The following is a 15,468-nucleotide window of genomic DNA, read 5'->3' as shown; positions in this document are numbered from 1 at the left end:
TTCCAGTCCTGTGGCCACTGCTGAGTTTTCCAAATTTGCTGTCATATTGAGTGCAGCACTGTAACAGCATTATCTTTTAGGATTTGAAATAGCTCAACTGGAATTCTATCATCTCCACTAGCTTTGTTCGTAGTGATGATTCTTAAGGCCCACTTGACTTCGCATTCCAGGATATCTGGCTCTAGGTCAGTGATCACACCATGGTGATTATCTGGGTCATGAAGATCTTTTTTGTATAGTTCTTCTGTGTATTCTTGCCACCTCTTCTTAATACCTTCTGCTTCTGTTAGGTCCATACCATTTCTGTCCTTTATCGAGCCCATCTTTGCATGAAATGTTCCCTTGGTATCTCTAATTTTCTTGAAGTGATCTCTAGTCTTTCCCATTCTATTGTTTCCCTCTATTCCTTTGCATTGATCACTGAGGAAGGCTTTCTTATCTCTCCTTGCTATTCTTTGAAACTCTGCATTCAAATGGGTATATCTTTCCTTTTCTCTTTTGCCTTTAGCTTCTCTTCTTTTCACAGCTAATTTTAAGGCCTCCTCAGACAGCCATTTTGCTTTTTTGCATTTCTTTTTCTTGGAGATGGTCTTGATCCCTGTCTCCTGTACAATGTTACGAACCTCCATCCATAGTTCATCAGGCACTCTATCTATCAGATCTAGGCCCTTAAATCTATTTCTCATTTCCACTGTATAATCATTAGGGATTTGATTTAGGTCATACCTGAATGGTCTAGTGGTTTTCCCTACTTTCTTCAATTTCAGTCTGAATTTGGCAGTAAGGAGTTCATGATCTGAGCCACAGTCAGCTCCTGGTCTTGTTTTTGCTGACTGTATAGAGCTTCTCCATCTTTGGCTGCAAAGAATATAATCTATCTGATTTCAGTGTTGAACATTTGGTGATGTTCATGTGCAGAGTCTTCTCTTGTGTTGTTGGAAGAGGGTGTTTGCTATGACCAGTGTGTTCTCTTGGCAAAACTCTAATAGCCTTTGCCCTGCTTCATTCTATACTCCAAGGCCAAATTTGCCTGTTACTCCAGGTATTTCTGGACTTCCCACGTTTGCATTCCAATCCCCTATAATGAAAAGGACATCTCTTTTGGGTGTTAGTTCTAGAAGGTCTTATAGGTCTTTATAGAACTGTTCAACTTCAGCTTCTTCAGCATTACTGGTCAGTGCATAGACTTGGATTACCATGATATTGAATGTTTTGCCTTGGAAACGAACATAGATCATTCTGTCATTTTTAAGATTGCATCCAATTACTGCATTTAAAACTCTCTTGTTGACTACGATGGCTACTCCATTTCTTCTAAGGGATTCTTGCCCACAGTAGTAGATATAATGGTCATCTGAGTTAAAGTTACCCATTCCAGTCCACTTTAGTTTGCTGATATCCAAATTTCATAAATTAGATATACTGTAATATGGGCCAGTCTTGTCTAATTAATGAGAGTCCATGCTTGGTACTACAAATTATATTGCTAGTGAGTGACAGTATTCTAAAGAAAGCCTTGAATCTACTGGACTTATAGTGTAAGTAAATAATTTATAGTCTTCACAGTTTTTCCTCCCCTCCAGATGGATGTGCTTAGAAGTTATGTGGTGTTAATGACTCCTCCTGGATCAAGGGTCTCTTGTGAAGGTTCTGATCTTTTCTATTCCCAAGGAGACCAAATGAATAATGTTGAGCCCCACTCAATCAGAGTGAATATAATCCCAGAGGAACCAGTCCAACTCTGTGACCAGCTCAGATGCTTTAAAGCAGTCCTTTCTCCATGTCCTAAGCCTCCATGCATCAGAAGGAGGCCAGCCTCTCATGTTCCTGGCCCTTTAGGCTGTCCCATCAAGAGTGAGAGACTTCTCATTGTTTTTTCCCTTCTAAGCTGCAGACAGAGGAGCCAGTGGAGTTTAATTATTACTGGCTCAGTTACTTTACTTCATGTAGACAAGTTTAATAAATCTGAGCATCCTTCTGACTGAATATGACAAATACAAAGTTATTTTTTATTTATTATTTACTTGAGCCAAGAGCATAGCTGCTATCCAAAGTCTAAACATGTCAGCATAACTTTTGCTTCAATTCCAGTGGGAAAAAACTGGTAATATTCATCTAGCAATTTCCAATATAAGGCCTTATATCTGCTTTATTTTTCTCTCCCCAGTCTCTAAGCTCAGATATTCACAAAGAGAATGTTTAGAACTAAGCCATACAGTGTCAGAAACAGGGTGGTGATGATACTCCGAGGATGACAACAGTCATTCCCAGGAACAGGCCAACCATTAGGATGGAACCATTTCTAATACGAAGAGGTGAGAGACCTGGGAGTATCAAATGTGATCTTTGGTTGAAAAAAGGAAATGAGAATATGGTAAAGTAGTCAATGGCATACAGAGAGAGAAGAAGAAAAGCTTCTTTTCTAAGGGTGAGACTCCCTGAACCTCCTTCTATCACTAATTGTTGATAAGCACACAGTTCATCACATGCAAGAGAGATTCCTCTCTAGAATCCTACAGTCCTCTGTCGACAGGATAGTGCCATAGAAAGAATGTTGGATGAGGAGTCAGGAGACCTAGGTTTTAGTCTTGAATCTATCAGTTGCTATCTGTGTGAGTTTATTTTTTTCTATAAGTGATATCTATAAAATGGGGATGGATAACACTGCCTGATGCATTTACCATAGTTTTTGATGATACGCTAGCTGAGAAAGAGTTCTTTAAGATTGTAAAGTGCAGTGCAACAGTACGATACCAGTTTTACCTCCTTCGCCACTAATATCAAACATCTTGTGCTCAGTGAAGGGCTCTATGCTCAGGGAGGCAAGAAATACCAAGAGGCATACAGTATGGTCAGCACTGCTCAGGATAGATTAGCACAGACTTGCGTTGTTGCTTCATTCTTGTTTGTTTAGTTGATGTGAAGATCGAGAGAAGAAATGCCAGATGCTGATTTACCTGCTTCTGCATGCAAATTTCATCTCATACCTGACTTTTCCAGTTGTCTGGAAGGGGCAAGTGGTGGTTGGGGCCTCCGTTCTTCTCATTGTAGTAGATGTAGGTATTGAGATCGGGGAAGTTGCGGTTCAGGTCCACCCCATTTGCATTGTTCCTGCCAACCAGATACCCAGAGATGTCCCGTTCCTAGTAGGAAAAGGAAGAAATGAAAGATGAAGGTTTAGGTTTCACACTGAATGCTCTACTGGAAGAACACTATATAGTTTTTTTTTTCTTTTTACTCATTAGCTCAATCTATGAAATAATGTAACATTTTATTCTTTAACTTATCTGAAGTCCCAGTGGCATGATTCAAGTTTCCTTGTTGACCATGTGCTCGAGGTAGAGATCCCAGGAGAAGCTCGAACAAAAGAAGGGTGTTTCAGGATAATGGGAACCCATATATTTTTTTAAATGTTTGTCTATTTAATCAGAATGATAAAGGTATATGTGAAAAGAAAATATAATTTTTCAGTTGCATATGTATATTTTCAGATTATTTTCCATTATAGCTTATTATAAGATACTGACCATAACTACCTGTTCTATTCAGTAAATCCTCATTGCTTATCTATTTTATGTTTTATGTTTGTATCTGTTAATCCCATGCTCCTAATTTATCCCTCCACCCTCCCTTTCCCCTTTGGTAACTATGTTTGTTTTCTCTGAGTCTGTTTCTATTTTGTATATAGATTCACTTGTATTATTTTTTAGATTCCACATATATAATAATATAATAAGTGATATAACTTATCACTTGTAATATTTGTCTTTCTCTGACTTACTCCACTTAATATGGTAATTTCTAGGCCAATCCATGTTGTTGCAAATGACAGTACTTCATTCTTTTTATGGCTGAGTAGTATTCCATTGGATATTTATACCACATCTTCTTAAACTAATCATCTGTTGACAGGCACTTTGTCTTGGCTATTGTAAATATTGCTGCTATGAAAACTGGGGTACATGTATCTTCAAATTAGAGCTTTCATCTTTTCCAGATATATGCCCAGGAGTGGGATTACTGGATCATAAAGTAGCTCTGTTTTTAGGTTTTTAAGGAACCTCTATACTGTTTTCCCAGAGAAGGCAATGGCACCCCACTCCAGTACTCTTGCCTGGAAAATCCCAGGGATGGAGGAGCCTGGTGGGCTGCAGTCCATGGGGTCGCTAAGAGTAGGACACGACTGAACGACTTCACTTTCACTTTTTACTTTCATGCATTGGAGGAGGAAATGGCAACCCACTCCAGTGTTCTTGCCTGGAGAATCCCAGGGACGGGGGAGCCTGGTGGGCTGCCGTCTATGGGGTCGCACAGAGTCGGACACGACTGAAGCGACTTAGCAGCAGCAGCGTACTGTTTTCCATAGTGGCTGCACCAATTTACATTCTTATCAATTGTGTAGGAGGGTGGGAACTCCTATTTTTTATCTCTGCATTTATTGTTTGGCTGTGCTAGGTCTTCGTTGCTGTGAGCGCTTTTCTCTAGTTGCAGAGGCCAGGGGCTACCCTTCGTTGCAGTGTGCTGGCTTCTCGTTGCGGTGGCTTCTCTTGCTGTGGAGCACGGACTCTAGGCCACACAGGTTTCAGTAGTGGCAGCACTTAGGCTCAGTAGTTGCAGCTCCCAGGCTCTAGAGCTCAGGCTCAACAGTTGTGGCACACAGGCTCAGCTGCTCTGCAGCATGTGGGATCTTCCCGGACCAGGGATCAAACCCATTTCTTCCCAGACCTGTGTCTTCTGCACTGGCAGGCAGATTCTTTACCAATGAGCCACCAGGGAAGCACCTCTTATTTTTAAAAGGTTTCATGAGATACAGTTTATATGCCACAACATTCACCCAATTTAAGTGTATAACTTGGTGAATTTTAGTATGCTTACAAAATTGTGCAATCATTACCACAATTTTGGAATATTTCTATCACCCTGAAAAGAAACCTCATGCCCATTTACAATGACTATTTGGTTTTACTCCAGTTGTTGGTAATCACTTTCAATATCTATGGGTTTGCCTTTGCCAGACATTTAAATAAGTGGGATCATATATTATATGACTGGCTTTTTTCACTAGGAAAAATGTTTTTGAGGTTCTTCCATTTCGTAGCATGTATCAGTACTTCATTCCCTTTTATTTCTGAATAATTCCATTATATGGATTTATCACATTTTGTTTACCCATTCACCAGTTAATAGACTATATTTGTTTCCTGGGTCTGCTGTAACAAATGACCACAATCTAGATGGGTTATAAAATGAGCAATGTATTCTTCCACAGTTCTAGAGGTTAGATGTCTGAAATTAAGATGCTAGTAGGGTTATGCTCTCTGAAGTCTGTAGAGGAAGATACTTATTTTCTCTTCTAGCTTCTGATGGTTGCTGGCAGTCCTTGGCATTCCTTGGTATTCCTTGGTTTGTAGATACTTCAGTCCAATTTCCACTTCCATCTTCATATGGCCTTCTCCCCCGTACATCTGTGTCTCTGAGTGCAAATTGCTTTCTTCTTATAAGGACACCAGTTATATTTGACTTAGGTCCCCTAATCCAGTGTGATTTCACTTTAGCTTGATGACATATGCAAAGATCCTATCTCCAAATAAGGTCATGCTCATAGGTGCCAGGTAGACATGAATTGGGGGTGGGGGTGGGGATACTATTAAACCCAGTACATGGGCATTTGGTTTGTTTCCACTTTTTGGCTTTTGTGGATAATGCTTCCATGAATATTTATGTACAAGTCTGAGCATGGACATATGTTTTCATTTCTAATACCTAGTAGTAGAATTTCTGTATCATAAAGTAAATTCATATTTAACTTTTTCAGAAATTGCTAAACTGTTTTCCAGAGTGGAAACTATCCTCCCCCTTTATTTATTTTACTTAGGATCCTTGATTATCTTTCTTCTGAGCAATAGCAGCTTCATGGACCCCTTAATCTCTCTGCTCACACTTCACATTTCATCATTTATTTGGTCACATATTCATTCTTTCAGTCATCCATTTAATCAATCCACATTTATTTAAGTTTATCTCTATTAAAGCCCTCTGCAACACTCTAGGGAAAGAGACAATGTGACATTACACTAGCTTTCCAGGAATTCATGGTATATATGGAGAAATAGATATTAACATAAACAATAAAATATATAAAGTGGTAGAACAGAGATAAGTTCACAGGCTCTTGCAAAACTGAAATTCTATTTGATGTTCTGTTTGGCATTGGAGAAGGGGAATAGTGTCCACTGGAGCCCTTTGGGACTGAGAGGGGAGAGCCTAAATTGGCGGCCATTCCTGGAAACAGGGTAAATGAATGAACACTAAGAGGCTGAAAACTCACAGATGTACTACTACTCTTGATTCCTCTAAGAACTCTTTATTGTTCTCAGATTTATCTATTCTTCATGGCATCATGCTCATATTTTACTCTTAGGTCTCACTGAAAACATTTTTTTGACATTCTCTTAAGTTTTCTACAGCAATTCTGTTCCAGTGGAAAATATTTATATGATTTTTCTATGTGGAGTTTGATTTTTCACTTCGATGAGATCTATGAAATACTGGTTTTTATTATGCTTCCAGATATTTCCATTGCTTTCTCATTCATATCAACATAACTCATAACTGTTCATGTTAATAGTTATTCTAACTTACCTATCAGTTGACTTACTACTCACACGTGTCATTAGTTAGGCTGACAGTCAAGACTTCCCTTAACAGAAAGTTCCCACTCACAGGGTTTGCTTATTAGCTTCCTACTACTACTATAAAAAACTACCACAACCCTAGGGCTTAAATTTGCACAAACTTATGATCTTATAGTTTTGGAGGTTAGCAGACTGAAACGGGTCTCACAAGACCAAAATCAAGATATTAGCAGGGTTGTGTTCTTTCTGAAGTCTCTAATCCCTTAGAACATATTCAAATCTCTATTTGACTGTGATCTCCTGCCTCTCTCTTCCACATTTAAAGAACCTGCACAATTGGTTACACTGCTGCTGCTGCTGCTGCTAAGATGCTTCAGTCGTGTCCGACTCTGTGTGACCCCATAGACGGAAGCCCACCAGGCTCCCCCGTCCCTGGGATTCTCCAGGCAAGAACACCGGAGTGGATTGCCATTTCCTTCTCCAATGCATGAAAGTGAAAAGTGAAAGTGAAGTTGCTCAGTCGTGCCCAACTCGTAGCAACCCCATGGACCTCAGCCCACCAGGCTCCTCTATCCATGGGATTTTCCAGGCAAGAGTACTGGAGTGGGTTGCCATTGCCTTCTCCGTTGGTTACTCTGGGCCCATCCAAATAATCCAGGATACTTTAAGGTGAGATGATTAACAACTTTTATTCCCTTTGCCATGTAATACAACACATTCACAGGTTCCAAGGATTAGGACTGGAACATCTTTGACAGGCAAAGCCACATTATTCTACATTCCCTACAGGTGGCTTTAAATTTAGGTGGCCGGGCAGGTCTTCCCTGTGTAGCAACGCAGATAGGTTGGCAGGTAGCTCTGGGAGTTGGAGAACATGATGGGTTCTCTTTTGGGTTCAGGTTCAAGATCTGCTCCCTTTGAACAAGTACACAGTAAGTGAGCAGAGGTGACTAGCTCCTCAGAGATAGATAGCTCTAGGATCTAGTGGGCTGACAGGAGCTTTACCAACCCAGCCCCAGCCCATCACACAAAAGATGTGGGCAGGTCTGATGTGCTTCTCCTTGTCTTCCTACTGTTGTACAAGAAAGGGCTACTGGGAGGAAAGCAGCCAGGCTGGGTTCTCCCCCACACCACTTTCAAATTGTCCTGCTTTTTTGGAAACTTAAGTCTTCAGGCACATTAGCGTCCACCTCTCTGATGTCCAGAGGGGAGGTGACATTTTTTGTTGTTGTTGTTATACCTTATTGTTGTTATTCTGCTTTTTTCATTTGCTGAGTCATGTCAGCAGGAGGTTGTAAGATTACAAGGGTGAAATTTAGGCTTGGTTCAACATTTGGCTGCGTTCCCCTCCCTGCTGCTATTCACCCCTCAGCCCTGTCCTCAAGTAGGTTTAAACCAAGATGGGTCATTAAAGAAGAGATGCTGAGTGGTTCCACTTGTACAGGACACAGCAGTCCGATTCATGCAGTCAGAGAGTAGAAGGTGGTTGTCAGGGGCTGGGAGGAGGGGGAAATGGGAAATTACTAATGAAGGGTCATAATTTTTTCATTGAACAGGATAGATAAGTTCTGGAGATCAGGGATACAACATTTTACCTATAATCAGCAATACTGTATTATACACTTAAGACTTTGTTAAGGGGGTAGATTTCACCTTGAATAGTTCTTGTCAGAATAAAACAAAATTTGTAAAAAAAAAGTAAAGTAGTGAAGTCTAGTCTTAAAAACATTTCAAGACTACCTCCAAAAAACATATGTTTAAAAGAAAAAAAGACCTCTTTAATTTATACCACCCCTCCAAAAAAAAAAAAACCCCAAACAAACCAGGTTTAAATATAGCTTTTAAAGGAACATATTCTAATTCAGTAGATTTGGGGGTGGGGGCAGGACCTGGGAATCATATTTTGAATATCTTTATCCTCAATTCTGATGCACAGCTACAAAAGAACCACTGATTTAAAGTTAGGCACAATGATATTTTGAATTTATGTTAGGAAATAAAGTAAACCCCATAAACATTTGTTTTGATCTGTCCCCTGACCAATGTGACCCTAAAATAAAGAATTCAAAGGCTCAGTACTATACTAATAGACAAAAAAGCCATATAGAAATGTAAATAAATGCAAAGAATTTATTATTTATTATATAAATTATATATTTATTATTTATTATTATTTATTAAACTTATTATTTATTAAAATGTGAAGAACTAACCTGTCACACCCACAATTTCGGAGAACTTTTTCTTCTCTCCCCCCAAATACAAATTGAAATGTAGTGTGGGAGGGAGAAGAATACTTAGGATTTGAAGCCTAAAGTGCCGGGAAGGAGGGCTGTTTTGCAATAGCCTTTTGTACCTCTTTAGTATTTTCCAGTTGACAAAGTGTTGTCATTGATATTGCTTCACTGATCCTCGCAATGAAACAGAGAGCTCAGCTGGAAAGGCAGAGAGGGAATCCAGGCTCAGAGAAAAGCCACATTCATTGCCTAGGGTGCTACAGGGCTGAACCTGTCTTCAAACTTCATTCTGTTTCTCCAGCTTTTTCTCTGTCATACCATGGCATTCACAGTGGGACAAAGATGATACCTGCTCCCCAGCTTTTCCTTACACCCTTAATTAAGATGGCTCTGCTCTCTGCAGGGCCTGCCCCTGGAGGTCGGTACCTGGGCAGCAGCGGCCACCTCGTAGCCGTCAGGGTTCATGGACGGCATGATGTGGATGCGCGTGTCCTCCACCAGCCGGACGATGCGCTGGTTCCTGTTGCGGAATTCCTCACACAGGAACTCCGACAGCTGCAGCAGCAGCTCACGGCCTAGCACCTCATTGCCGTGCATATTCCCCACGTACTTGACTTCCGGTTCCACTGCAAGTGAGAGAAACACACGCAGGAAGAAGATGGGGAACGCTAGTAAGTGCTGCTGATTCTTAACCGTGCCAAGGGACACTTTCCTTCTTTTTCAGTAATGAATAAAAGAAAACCTCTTGTTTGCAGGAGGAGAAGGGGACGACAGAGGATGAGATGGCTGGATGGCATCACTGACTCGATGGACGTGAGTCTGAGTGAACTCCAGGAGTTGGTGATGGACAGGGAGGCCTGGCGTGCTGCGATTCATGGGGTCGCAAAGAGTTGGACACGACTGAGCGACTGAACTGAACTGAACTGTTTCTGTTAGGTCTTTTCCAATAACCCCTGAGCCCTCTTTGAATAAACTGTAACTACAAATGCTACAATTCATGCCAGCGATAATAATGTCTACTATTTGTTAAAACAATACTGTGCACTAGGCATTTATGTTATTGCTAATCTTCACAGAAAATCTGTAAAGTCGCCATTATTAGCTTCAGGATGAGGGTGTGGGGTATGGAAGAGGTTAAGTAACTTGTCTGAGGTCATCTGGCTGATTAACAATGGAGGTCAAAGCCCAGAGGTAGCTTAATGCTTCTCAGAGACAAACTTTTTCAGGATAAGGATGGTGCTTTTCCAAGATCTGCTAGCCTAGACTCCTCTAGGCTATAGCATAACAGTTCCTAATTGTACCAGTTAAAAATATAATTTTCCTGGTACTCAGGAAACTAAAATCTCCCCTTCACATCTGAGAATGCTGTGTCTTGAGGCACAGAGTAGGAAGGAGTCTATGTTTGTCTCATTCCTTAGTCTTTTCTTTGGCTATGTTAACTGTGCAACTGAAGTAAGAATTGAGGTCATTAAAAGAGCCTCTGCTGCTGCTAAGTCGCTTCAGTCATGTCCGACTCTGTGCGACCCCATAGACGGCAGCCCACCAGGCTCCCTCATCCCTGGGATTCTCCAGGCAAGAACACTGGAGTGGGTTGCCATTTCCTTCTCCAAAAGAGCCTGTAGAATCACTTAAAGAAAATCATTCTTGCCCCACTTTTAAAAGGAAGGAAGGAGAAAAGCTCTAGCCAAGTGATTTCCCTTCCACCTAACGCTCTCCTACCTCCAGGCCTTTTCTGATTCTATGCCTCTTCATCTCCACATTTCCACGTCTTCCTCACTGTCCTTCTAGGCTCAAATGCTCCTTATTCCATGAAACCAACTTCAATTCTCCTTGCTGGGAGTGAATTCACTGTTAAACTTCTCTTTCATTATACTTACCACTTTCTACTCTGAACTTCTACTTTAATTTTGCACACGTCCTATTTTCTTTACTGGACCTGGCCCTTGCAATATATGCCATTTTAAATTTTCTTTAGGACACAATCCATTGCTATTTATCTTAGCAAAGCTACAGCAGTCTTTCCCAAAGGAATGTCTATAACCCCTACGGATTGTGTAGTGGATTTTCTATCAAGTGCATTCTTTAATCTTAGTGTATTTATTTGCTCTTATCATGTCCTACCTACTTTTCTTGGTGTTAGAAAGTGAATGTCGCTCAGTCATGTCCGACTCTTTGCAACCCCATGGACTATACAGTCCATGAAATTCTCTAGGCCAGAATACTGGAATGGGTAGCCTTTCTCTTCTCCAGGGGATCTTTCCAACCCAGGGATCGAACACAGGTCTCCTGCATTGCAGGCAGATTCTTTACCAGCTGAGACACAAGGGAGGCTCTTCTTGGTGTTATCGCTTATTTTAGGAAAGGATAGTGATAGCAGATGGCAGGTAGTATTTTTCAACATCCTTGTTCATTAAAATAAAATTTGGAAAATCTATTTTAGTCCCCTCCAATATTATTTATTTAAAAAATATTATATATGTGTGTGTATATATATAATACATATATATTTTTAACTTCCGTGAAATCCAAAAGTTTGGAACCACTGCCTTGTAGAACCTAGCATAGTGCCCTGCTCTGAGTAGGTGCTCAATATAAAATTCTTTTGTCTCTACTTTCCATATATACAGAATGCAACCATTTCTCCCAACAGCCCCTGCCATCATTTTGGTACAAGCCCTGACACCTGCATACCTGGATTATTACAATAAATATCCTACTTGAACTCCCTGTATCAGCCTAGCCTTGCAACTCTATTCTCCTGAGTCAGTGGTTGGCAAAATTTCCCTGTAAAGGACCAGACAGGAAATCCTTTGGGGTTCCAGGGCTATATTGTCTTCATTGCAGCTACTCAATGCTTCCAGTGAAAGCAGACATGGAGAATACAGAAACAAATGGGTGTGACTGTATTTCAGTGAAATTTAATTTACCAAAACAGGTAGCGGGCCCTCAAGACTCTAGTTTGCCCACCCTTGTTCTGAGTGATCTTTCAAAAATTTTAGTCAGGTCATCTCTCTCCTCTGCTTAAAACTCTCCAAAGGCTTCTCACTTCACTCAGAGCAAAAGGCAAAATTTTTGAACAGGCCTGTAAGGCCTCACGTGATCTCCTCCTGCCCCCTGAGCCCCGACAACTCTGCACTGACTTGCTTTCCCGTGGTTCTCTCTGCTGGGGCCACAGGGGCCTCCTTGCTGTTCCTCACACATGCCAAGCACACTCCTGCTCCTGCCTCTGTGCAGCACTTTCATCCCCGATATCAGTATGGCACCTCCATTATGTGCTCAAAAATCACCTCAAAGGAAAAGCTTTTCCTAAAAAGAAACACCCCTCGCCTACTCAATCCACAATCCTCCATGATTCCCCATCTCTCCTTCCTGGTTTCTTTTTCTCAACAGCACTAATTTCAGCTGATATATTTATTTAGTTACCTATTTATTGCCAGTCTTATCCCACTAGAATTAAGATCCTGGGAGCAGAGTCTTCGTTTTATTCTCCATGCTATATTCAGAGTCTACCAAAATGCTTGCACTCAGTAGGTTATCAGTAATATTTGTGGATTAATTAAGGAATGGATGAAAGGAATGAATGGATGGACAGCTAACAGGGCATCAGAGAAAATAGGGATCAGTGAGATAGAATAGTATAAAAAGCTTCAGGAAAGGCCTTGAATGCTAGAAATAAGGGGGCTTAAGAAAGGGGCACAGAATGAAGGGCTAAGCCTACAATGCTCATTAGCATCCACAAGCTTCCGAAATAAACATGCAACCTGAGTAAAAGAAGGGTGTTTGCTATGCAAGTGTAGCTTCAAAGCAAGGCCCTGGTCATCAGCTAATCACGAAGCCTTCCTTGAGTCAGGCTCCCCACCCCTCACACACCTCCCTCGACTGACCACATAATATTCTGAAGCTGTCATGGATTGTAAGATTGCCACCCAATGGGTGTTGGGTGCCACCCATGTGTGTAAGATTGCCATTGAAGGTTTTTAAGCAAGGGAGTGAGGTGATTATGTCAATAATTTGGCCATCTAGCATCTGTGTCTTAAATGCAGGGTTTAGAGAGTGGTGGCTGTTAGGAGTTAGGAGAACAGTTGGGAGCCCAGTGCAATCACTTAGGCAGGTTGTGATGTAATATGGGCTAAGCTGAGGGGTGTGGAAATGGAGAGGAAAAGAGACTGAAAGAGGAAATGGTGTATTTGCATGTCACAGTTGCTGGTAGGTAAAGCAGCAAAAGCACTGAGAAATTAGAGACAACTTAAATGCCTATCAATAAATGAACTGTTAAGTACAACCATACAACCGTGGAATATTATGCAGCTGAAAATGATAATGCAGATCTACATTTCCAGACATGTATGCTATTCATCAAAGACTAGGAAATGAGAAAAGCAGATATAGTAGGATTCCACCTTCATTTAAAAAATGCAAAGAAGAAAGTCTGCAAGGAGATACAACAATATGTTAACAATGGTCATCTCTGAGTGGTGAAATTATGGATAAGGGTTTTTCCTTATCTAATTTCTATTTTAATCCAAACATGGATTGCTTTTATAATAGTAACAAATAATAAATAATGCAATAAATAAAATGAATAACCCAGACCTCAGATTTTCTCCAGGATCCCAGACTCTGATTACACTGTCATTCCACAAAGAGCTATCCCTAAACTCTTCCAAGTTTCCTGGCAGCACCAGAAGAGTTAATTGTTTCTCCAGAGGCATTGGATAGGGAAAGGCAGGACAGAAATAGCAAGCAAGGAAGAAGGGAGGGAAGGGGAGTGCAGGAGGGATGGGAAGGGAGCAGGGAAGAAGACTCACTCTTTTTTTTTTTTTTTGAAGACTCACTCTTTTACCGTTAAGGTCTTGAGCAAACAGAACCCAAACAGGAGCAGCAGACAGGAGCTTGAATTGGGGTTGCAGCTCTCCAGAGGTTGGGCCAGCTTGAGGGCTAAGTAAGGAAATACTTAGCATAGGCTGGGGAAGTGGTGATACTGCACAGGTAGAGGGTCCATGGACCTTCCCAGAAACCACCCCAGTTACTGGATTTGGAAGGCAAGGGTCCTGCCCCCACACACTTTAAGACACACGCTGAGGGCTTACAGGGTTCGTGGATTCCAGGGTAGTCGCTGAATTCCAGCACATAGAGGTGTCTCCCCTTCACACTGCGCCCAATGCTGTAAACCCGAGTGATGTGGGGACATTCGTTGTGCACCTTGTACAGCATCCGCACGAGGTCATCATAGCGGTGGTGGCGAAAGGTCACTGGGGCAACCAACTTGAAGAGAAGGAGGTGGAGGAAGATTGAGACCAGGTCTGACATCTTGCTGGGCTTTTTCAGAGACTAAATAGGCCCTGCTTCTCCCAGTAACCAGTCAAAATCCAAGGGCCAATAACCAGCTCTTCTTGTTTCCCGCTAGTAAACACCAGTGTGACAGCACCTGGGAAGAAAGTTCAGAATTGTCTGTCCAAAGCCAGAAATGATTTCTGTAGCTCTGGAATAGGCACTCGTCTCCCCTCCCCCCATTTCTCTGCCTCTCCTAATCCATGAAAACCTTTTGAAAGGTTTTTGCTGTTCCCCAGATTGGGTCGTTTCACTGATTCTAGTTTACTGATTAACAGGACTGTAAACAGGCTTCAATAAATAGCTGCTTATAACCCTTTGATTCCCAGAGAATTTTGAGAAGCTTGGCCTGTCCTTCTTCCCTATATTACAATATAGGGAAGGGTATTAAAATAGAACGCTTATCCTTTTTATCCATTCTACATCCTATCTTTCTGAAGTACAGCTGTGTCCTGTCCCTTTTTCCCTCAAAAATCTTTCAACAAATACCAATGAGAAAATGAAAAAGTGAGCCACGTTTTGAGAGAAAACAGTTGCCAATCATGTATCTGACAATATATCCAGAATAAATCAAGAATTCTTACAACCCAGTAATAAAACTAACCCAATTTAAAAGTGGGCAAAAGATCTGAATAGACATTTTACTAAAGTAGATACATGAATGACTAATGAGCACATTAAAGATGTTCAACATTATTGGTCATTAAGGAAATGCAACTTAAAATCACAAGGAGATACCATATTACACCCACATCTAGTGGCTATAATCAAAAAGACATAATAACAAGTGTTGCTGAGAACAAGGAGAAACTAGAACCCTCATACATTGCCAATGGGAATATAAACGGTGCAGCCACTTTGGAAAACAGTTTGCAGTTTCTTAAAGGTTTAAATATATACTTACTATACAAGACCTTTGAGAACTAACACCCAAAAAGATGTCCTTTTCATCATAGGGGACTGGAATGCAAAAGCAGGAAGTCAAGAAACACCTGGAGTAACAGGCAAATTTGGCCTTGGAGTATAGAATGAAGCAGGGCAAAGGCTGATAGAGTTTTGCCAAGAAAATGCACTGGTCATAACAAACACCCTCTTCCAACAACACAAGAGAAGACTCTATACATGGACCTCACCAGATGGTCAACACCAAAATCAGATTTATATTCTTTGCAGCCAAAGATGGAGAAGCTCTATACAGTCAGCAAAAACAAGACCAGGAGCTGACTGTGGCTCAGACCATGAACTCCTTATTGCCAAATTCAGAC

The 15,468-nt window shown here is 41.1% G+C and overlaps 1 protein-coding gene across 4 annotated transcripts in view; it reads right to left on the bottom strand.

Annotated features, from left to right (window-relative positions):
* The window catches only part of CPN1 (carboxypeptidase N subunit 1), a 49,299-nt gene that overhangs the window by 19,143 nt on the left and 14,688 nt on the right, over window positions 1-15,468 (bottom strand). For 2 of the 4 annotated variants that reach the window (XM_027528812.1, XM_027528811.1), the window contains exons 1-3: window positions 13,963-14,422; window positions 9,299-9,498; window positions 2,988-3,143 (exon numbers count right to left, since the gene is read on the bottom strand). In XM_027528812.1, coding sequence (XP_027384613.1) covers window positions 2,988-3,143; window positions 9,299-9,498; window positions 13,963-14,182 — 576 coding nt within the window. In that variant the 5' untranslated portion in view covers window positions 14,183-14,422. Of the gene's footprint in view, window positions 1-2,987; window positions 3,144-9,298; window positions 9,499-13,962; window positions 14,423-15,468 lie in introns of those variants that run through there. The other 2 variants (XM_027528810.1, XM_027528809.1) reach the window with 2 other exon arrangements.

Source organism: Bos indicus x Bos taurus, chromosome 26, assembly GCF_003369695.1.
Source record: "Bos indicus x Bos taurus breed Angus x Brahman F1 hybrid chromosome 26, Bos_hybrid_MaternalHap_v2.0, whole genome shotgun sequence".
Lineage (NCBI taxonomy): Eukaryota > Metazoa > Chordata > Mammalia > Artiodactyla > Bovidae > Bos > Bos indicus x Bos taurus.
Note: the sequence above shows the minus strand (reverse complement) of the source record. Positions and strands in the feature narration are given on the sequence as shown.